Below are 8,970 nucleotides of genomic sequence, written 5' to 3'. Positions count from 1 at the left end.
TTTAACTTTTGGTTAACCATTTCCGGTCTTGTATTTAATTTTGTGGGTATTACACAAGCAGGTTTTTGAATGCTTTTAAAAATTGTATTTGTTTTGTAATGTTTTTTTTTTATAATTTCCAGAATAGACTAAAGTTTAAACTATAGAATAGACTAAAGTTTAGTCTATAGAATAAAGTTTAGTCTATAGAATAGACTAAAGTTTAGTCTATAGAATAGACTAAAGTTTAGTCTACAGAATAGCCTAAAGTTTAGTCTATAGAATAAAGTTTAGTCTATTGAATAAAGTTTAGTCTATAGAATTGACTAAAGTTTAGTTGATAGAATAGACTAAAGTTTAGTCTATAGAATAGACTTAAGTTTAGTTTATAGAATAGACTAAAGTTTAGTCTATAGAATAGACTTAAGTTTAGTCTATAGAATAGGCTAAAGTTTAGTCTATAGAATAGACTAAAGTTTAGTCTATAGAATAGACTAAAGTTTAGTCTATAGAATAGACTAAAGTTTAGTGTTTTTTCCTTTTTTTCATAAAATTTGTTGTAAAATTGTATAGTTTCTTTGGTTTTCTGTAAATTGTTTTGTTTTTTAACTTTTGGTTAACCATTTCCGGTCTTGTATTTAATTTTGTGGGTATTACACAAGCAGGTTTTTGAATGCTTTTAAAAATTGTATTTGTTTTGTAATGTTTTTTTATAATTTCCAGTTTTTTTTGGTTTAAAGTTATTAAAAAACTTTATAATAAATAAAATGACGTAGACAGTTAACGTTGTTAACTGGTAATTATTATTAAAGTAATTAAAATTTTTAATATTTTTTTAGTTATAGCATTCAGATTACCGGCATAAGTCGACACGTTTTCTCTTCTTAAGACCTTTAAAGTCTAAAAAGATTGTTTGTAAACAGAGATAAAAATTTAACTAAATGGGTGACAAAACAAAATCTAAAAGGTCTCTGGTTTATGCTGTGAGACCAAAAGTAGACGAAATTCTCTGTTACTACAACAAAAAATAACAACTCTCACTTTTTTTAATACAAAAAAAAAACTTAACAGTTAACTAGTACATAGTAAACAAAGTAATGGAACATATTGTTAAACATATTTAAAATGCATGTTCAATTTGTTGTTGTAGTTGGTTACTCTAAAAAGCACAAACAAATAAAAAAACCTAGAGACAAAATCGCTTGCTCCAATATTTTCACTTATTAGTTATATTTAAAAACATTCATTAAAACTATAATATGATATGAAATCTGTCAGATTTAAAATGTTTTTTTCTTCTACTCTAAACCGATAGTATGTTAGAGATTTCTTTTAAAGATTTCAATTGTTTATTGAGGCAAATGAGGAAATGTCTCCCAGACCCCGAAAAAAAAAAACAAAACTCATCTCAATAAGAATAAATAAAATTTTCAAATTTAAACACACACTCTTTTTTTTAATTTTGATTTCATTTCTTGATGTGTGTAATGATAATAGAGCAAGCAGTTCACACTGGTGGTTATTTTAACTGAGCAAGGAATGTGAAAAATGGAAGGAAGTTGAGTCTGAATAAAAACGCTTTATTTATTTTGTTATTCGTTACTCATAGAGTAATATTTTATAATAACTGACCTTAGCTACTTTTTGAGTTACAAAGAGTTTTATGCTAAAAAGGAAAAGATTTTTAGAATTTTGAATAAGAAGCCTAAAAAAATTCCTGCTTTAACTTAATTAATTTTGTTTAATTTTGATTTTAAACTTTTATTATTATATAAAATCATTTCTTAATAAAAATTTTATATTTTCTGTATACCTAAATTGTTAAATCAATGGGTTTTTTCCCATTGAAATGTATACAAAGTAAGATTTTTTATATAAAATGTGTTTTATTATATTATTTACCAGGCATGGTAAGATGAAATGTAAAAAAACTTAATAATCTTTTTAGGCGACTTAATCACACGCCTCTAGTCTGTAGAACTGTATTGAACTGCACAAGAACTAAACCAGAACTGAACTAGAACTGAACTAGAACTGAACTATAACTGAACTAGAACTGAACTAGAACTGAACTAGAACTGAACTAGAACTGAACTAGAACTGAACTAGAACTGAACTAGAACTGAACTAGAACTGAACTAGAACTGAACTAGAACAGAACTAGAACAGAACTAGAACAGAACTAGAACTAGAACAGAACTAGAACTAGAACAGAACTAGAACTAGAACAGAACTAGAACCGTTCCCACGACAATTGGATCTTCGCTCCGGAACGACCCGAGTCATACTCGGCCAAAGATTGTCAACCCAGCGACAGCTGTATCAACCGAAAGTTTTTTCCCCAGTAAAAACAATCGATATTATATTAAAAAAAACGTGTTTTTATTTCGTAAATTTGCCTGTAAATTGAACGCACGTGTAGGATGGGCGGCAACACGTTTTTCTTTTCAATTCTATCATAAAACTAGAAACAATAACAACTAAAGGCACATGTCAAAAATTTTGTTTATTCTTTTTGTTTTCTATCGTTCAGCCTATCGTTCCAGCCCGCTATTGCTCACTATTTCAATCATTTATTTGTTAATGTTGAAAAAACAAACAAAAATACCATTTGTTTAGTTCAACAATAAATATTTTAATCTCGTTAATACATGCTACTTCTAACAACTATTTAGTATTGATACCTAAATATTTATGACGTCTTTTGTTTTTACATTTCTATTTTCTGAGACATTGACTAAAGTACTTAGGAAATAATCATAGGTACAGTTACTTAAAAAAAAATTAAATAAAACAAAGATTAGATTAGACTTAAGTCTACTCTTCTGGAAACTAGAATTTAGACAAGACTTCAGTCTAATACACAGCCTAGACTCAGGTCTTATTTAGTGACTTGACTGTAGTATAATCTATAGGCAAGACACTAGTACAATCTATAAATTAGAATCTAATCTGAGCACTAGACTATAGTCTAATCTATAGACTAGAATGTAGTCTAATCTATAAAGTAGACTCTAGTCTAATAAATATACTAGACATTAGTCTTATATATAGACTAGACTTTCCAGTCTAATATATAGAGTAGAAAATAATCTAATATAGTCTAATCTGTAGACTACACTCTAGTCTAATCAATAACTTTACTCTTGGATAATCTATAGACTAGACACTAGTCCAATCTATAGTCTGGACACTAGTCTAATCTATAGACTAGACACTAGTCTAATCTATTGACTAGACACTAATCTGATCTATAAACTAGACTTTAGTCAAATCTATAAGCTAGACTCTAGTATAATCAATGGACTAAACTCTAGTTTAATCTAGACTGTAGTCTAATCTATAGACTAACTAGACTCTAGACTAATCTATGGACTAACTAGACTAGTTTAAACTATAAAGTAGACCCTAGTCTTAATCTTTAGACTAACTAACGACTCTAGTCCAATCTAGGATAATAGTAGACACTAGTCTAATGAATAGACTAGACTTTAATCTAATCTATAAATTAGACTCTAGTCCAATCTATAAACTGCCACCTAATCTAATCTATTTAGTAGAATCTCTGCTAAAATCTATAGACTAGACTCTCCAGTCTAATCTATAGACTAGACAATCTAATCAATGGACCAGACTCTAGTCTAATCTATAGACTAGACTCTAGTCCAATCTATAGAATAGAATCTCTATAGACTACATTCTCCAGTCTAATCTATAGAATACACTATAGTTTAATCTAGTATATTACAAGTCTAGAGCCTATGGACCAGACTCTAGTCTAATCTATAACTAAACTGTAGTCTGTTTTATAATCTATATTTTAGTCTAATCAATATCTTTATTCTAGTCATATTCATAGACTAGACTCTAGTCTAATCTATAGGCTAGACTATAGTGTTATCTATAGACTAACTAGACTCTATTCTGATCTATAGACTATAGTCTCATCTTTAGAGTACACACTATTCTAATTTATAAATTAGACTTTAGTCTAATGAATGGACTAAACTCTAGATTCTAATCTAGTCAATAGACTAGATTTTAGTCTAATCAATAGACTAGACTTTACTCTAATCTGTAGACTAGACTCCAGTCTAATCGTGTTTTACTCTAGCTTTATCTATAGACAACACTCTAGTCTAACTCTGGTCTTATCTCTAGACTAGACTCTTGTCAAATCTATAGACTAGACTCTAGTCCATTCTAAAGACATGATTCTAGTTCGTTTATATAAAATAAACTTTCTACATCATCTGCTCTTTATTTGCTCCTATCTGTACGTACATAAATTCTTTCGTATTCCCTTAGTTCTATGTGCATGTGTGTGTGTATAAATGTGAATACGTGGCAGCCGTTAGCAACTAGTAATTCGCCGCCTTATATTCAAACTGTTACGGCGAAAATCTTTTTAACACAAAAAGATAGACCTTGAAACTGTTCATCACGTTTTATCATCAATCCGATCGATCTAGCAAAAATTTTACTTGAAAATCATTTATAAGATATTTTATAATTTTGCTGAAGGGCGAAACCAAATTTTATTTATGATGTCATTACACTTTTAATGTTCAAAGAGAGAATATACATTTTTGTTTGGGGTGAGATTGAACAACAGGACGTGAGAATATAATGAAGGCAATCAATAGGATTAATGGTAAAAACTATAAATGGAAAGATTTGGGTTAAAAAAGATTTTAAATTGAAAACATTATTTAAAATATAAACAGTTGTTATTTAATGTGCCGTAATTATCATAAATTTTCAAAAAAGACTAAATCATGCGCAAAAATTTATCACCCAAACCTCGCATGTTCTCATGGTGCGAAAATTTACAAATGAAATGTTGTGTATAAATAACGTTTTACACAACATTAAGTTTAGTCTATAGAATAGACTAAATAGTATAGAATAGACTAAAGTAGACTAAATAGACTAAAAAAATAGACTATAGAATAGACTAAAGTTTAGTCTATAGTCTATTCTATAGACTAAACTTTAGTCTATTCTATAGACTAAACTTTAGTCTATTCTATAGACTAAACTTTAGTCTATTCTATAGACTAAACTTTAGTCTATTCTATAGACTAAACTTTAGTCTATTCTATAGACTAAACTTTAGTCTATTCTATAGACTAAACTTTAGTCTATTCTATAGACTAAACTTTAGTCTATTCTATAGACTAAACTTTAGTCTATTCTATAGACTAAACTTTAGTCTATTCTATAGACTAAACTTTAGTCTATTCTATAGACTAAACTTTAGTCTATTCTATAGACTAAACTTTAGTCTATTCTATAGACTAAACTTTAGTCTATTCTATAGACTAAACTTTAGTCTATTCTATAGACTAAACTTTAGTCTATTCTATAGACTAAACTTTAGTCTATTCTATAGACTAAACTTTAGCCTATTCTATAGACTAAACTTTAGTCTATTTTATAGACTAAACTTTAGTATATTCTATAGACTAAACTTTAGTCTATTCTATAGACTAAACTTTAGTCTAGATTAAACTTTAGTCTTATCTATAGACTAAACTTAAGTCTATTCTGTAGAGGGGACTTTAGTCTATTATATACACTAAACTTTAGTCTATTCTACACTAAACTTAAGTCTATTCTACACACTAATATTAAGGATATTCTATACACTTAACTTTTGTCTATTATGTACACTTAACTTTAGTCTATTAGACTAAAGTTAGACTAAACTTTAATATTTTCATTCTAATTCTAGTTTTATTTTCCACTGTTCAGTTTCAAAAACTTTTTTTTAAATAAATTTCAACACTTACCTTTAGCAAATCCAGTAGAAATGGTGAAGCAGCACACAGGACAATCTTGTGGGCGGGAAAACTACGACCACCGGCTGCCAAAGTACAATCCACTAGATCGCCATGACAACGCAGCAATTGTATGGCCGATACCAATGAGGTGCCATAGTCACCCCAGGTAAGGGAATATAAAGAATTCATGGGCAAGGCCATCATTGAGTCCACCGATTCACCAACAGCACAAACGTCCTCAATGGGCTGTTGCTGTTGTTGAATTGGGTGGTAATAGTGGGTAATGGTGGCGAAATTTAATTAACACACCGGGGGATATAAAAAATATGTAATAGTTTATTTGTGGTGTTAGCGTTTTTTTATTTTTACCAGACACTTGCACAGCACTTGGTAAGGACCAAGTTTTTTTTGGGGGGATTTTTATTCTTTGTTTAGGTTTTGTTTAGTTTTTTCTTGTTTTATTTAAAATTTGTAATATTATAAAGTTAATGTTTCTTTTTTCACTAATTTAAGGTTGTTTTAATATTTTACTTTCAGTTTGTGGTTAAAGCCTCTTTAAAAGAGTTTTAACATACAGAGTTGTTGTTTTTTTTTACTTGTTATGCCTTTTGCCTAAACTCTCTGCTATATAAGAAAAAAAACTGTAAATAAGAAAAGAAACACACACATTTTAACAAACATATTTATAAAGAGGGGAAAATAAAATAACACTCTGGTTTTCTCTCTCTTACTTATAAGAGTATAAAGGGGATTTTTATTTTCATAAAACAGAGCAGTTATTTGAAATGAGAGAAAGAGAAAGGAGAGTTTATTATTTCAATTAAAATTTCAAAAGGGGGAGTTGGGGAGGTATGGCTTTTGTTGTTTTTTTTTTTTAATAAAATGTTTCAGCCAGTTTTTTAACACAAAATTTGTATTGCGCAGTGTTCAAAGTTAAAAATTTATAATAAAATTTTATAGAAATTTTTTTTAAAACAATATGTTTTATATAAAACAATAAAATTATAAGAAATTTATGGAAAATTTCTTTATAAAAAAATCTTTATTAAAATTTTTCTTTAAATAACACACTGCCACGTTGTTAACAATAATTCCTGTATTATTTATTTAAAAATTCTTTAATTAGTAAAAGTTTAAAATGTTTTTTGTTTAAATTGCAAAATTCCCGCTTTTTTATAGTTTCTGTTTTTAATATAATCTATTCTTTTTACTTTTTTAAAAAAAAAAATTCTCATGAGTACTCAAATAAAATCACTTCACTAAAAATCTTTTGAAATATACTTTTTTTGTACCTTTTTTTTTCAAATCAAAAATCTCACCGGAGATTTAACTTAAAATGACGTGCGCTCACAACTACTCGCCAACGTTGAAAATTTTCTACTAAAAATTGAGTTTTTCAAAAATTCCCTGAAAAGTCATACGTTTTTAATGCTCGTCGTCTCACCACTCGTTTCTTTATTCAGAAGAAAAAAAAAACCAAACACACACACACGCACATACTTCCAACAAAAACTGCTTAAATATTATTGTTGTTGCTGCTTCTGCTGCTGTTGTTTTCGTATTGTATTATTTTTAATGGGAGCAAGATGGCTGACGCTCTTCTCGTACTAAACAGCAATAGCAACAACAATAACACAAAACACACATTCACTTAAGTTAAAAGAGGTACAGTCAGAGTTTTCAGTCATTGATATAGTGAGCTCGTGTTTTTTTCTTGTTTTTTTTTTTTCATTGTGCTTCCTCACACAAGATTGCCAGATTTAGAAAATATATTAAAGAGAAACTCTTGAATATAAACTCTAGAATATTTTGTGTATTTTAGTTGTTTAAGCGAGGGATGGAAAAATCAGTACTATTGTACTTTGTTTAGTGGTTTCTGACATCGTTAAATTTCTCTGGTCCGTATATTAGTCAAAAGTCTATTTACTAGACTATAAACTAGGCTTTAGACTAGACTATAAACTAGTCTATACATTAGGCCATAAGCTAAACTATATACCAGGCAATAGAATGGACTATAGATTATACTATATACTGAACGTAGATTAGCCTATTTACTTGACCATATTCTGGACTAGACTATAAACTTGGCTATAGACTGGACTATAAACTAATCTATACACTAGACCATAAACTAGACTATATGTTAGGCTATATAGATTGTACTATATACTTTCCGTATAGTAGCCTATTTACTAGACCATAGTCTGGACTAGCCTATTTACTAGACTATAAACTAGAATGTAGACTAGACTATAAACTAATCTATTTACTAAACCATAAACTAGATTATATGCTAGGCTACACAGTGGACAATAGATTATGCTATATACTGTCCGTAGACTAGCCTATTTAGTAGACCATAAACTACACCATATACAAGGGTATAGAATGGACTATAGATTACACTATACACTGCAGACTAGGCTAGAGTGTTAGCTAAATCATAGGCTACACTATACACTAGATTACAAACTAGACTATAAACAAGTTTATAGTTTAGACTAAATAATATACTATGGAATAGACTATAGACAAGTCTATAAACTATCGACTAGACCGTAAACTATACTTTCAACTAGACTATATACTAGACTATAGATTAGTTTACAAACTGGTAGATTAATAAATAGAATAGTTGATAGACTAGTTTATAGACTGATCAATAGACTAATCAAGATACTAGTTAAAAGATAAATTAATAGAATAAGCAGTAGATTAGTCCATTTGCTAGTGCGTAGTAGATTTATCTACAGATTTGTCAGTAGACTAATAAATAGTTTAGTTTATAGACAAGTTGATAGACTTGACTTTAGCTAACTCCATTGATAACAGACTAGGCTATAAACAATTCTAGACTGAATACTTCACTATTTACTATAGACAAGTCTAAAGACTATCGACTGGACTATAAAATGGACTATAAACTAGACTATATACCAGTCTATAGATTAGTTAACAAACTGGTAGATTAATCAATAGAATAGTTAGTAGACTAGTTCATAGATCGATCATGATAAGTCTATAAACTATCGACTAGACTATAAACTGTACTATAAAGTAGACTATATACCAGACTATAGATAACTCTACAAACTGGTGGATTAATCAAAAGAATAGTTAGAATACTAGTTCATTGACTGATTAAAAGACTAATCAAGATACTAGAATCATTTTTCTAGTGAATAATAGATTTATCTACAGA

The 8,970-nt window shown here is 28.8% G+C and overlaps 1 protein-coding gene across 1 annotated transcript in view; it reads right to left on the bottom strand.

The window, feature by feature from the left end:
- The window catches only part of LOC111681913 (transcription factor GAGA-like), a 19,703-nt gene extending 12,498 nt beyond the window's left edge, over positions 1 to 7,205 (bottom strand). The window contains exons 1-2 of the mRNA XM_046951404.1: positions 7,058 to 7,205; positions 5,775 to 6,406 (exon numbers count right to left, since the gene is read on the bottom strand). Coding sequence (XP_046807360.1) covers positions 5,775 to 5,969 — 195 coding nt within the window. The 5' untranslated portion in view covers positions 5,970 to 6,406; positions 7,058 to 7,205. The remainder of the gene's footprint in view (positions 1 to 5,774; positions 6,407 to 7,057) is intronic.
- Between the last annotated feature and the right edge of the window lie 1,765 nt (positions 7,206 to 8,970).

Source organism: Lucilia cuprina, chromosome 5 (assembly GCF_022045245.1).
Source record: "Lucilia cuprina isolate Lc7/37 chromosome 5, ASM2204524v1, whole genome shotgun sequence".
Classification (NCBI taxonomy): domain Eukaryota; kingdom Metazoa; phylum Arthropoda; class Insecta; order Diptera; family Calliphoridae; genus Lucilia; species Lucilia cuprina.
This window is presented reverse-complemented; position numbering and strand designations above follow the sequence as displayed.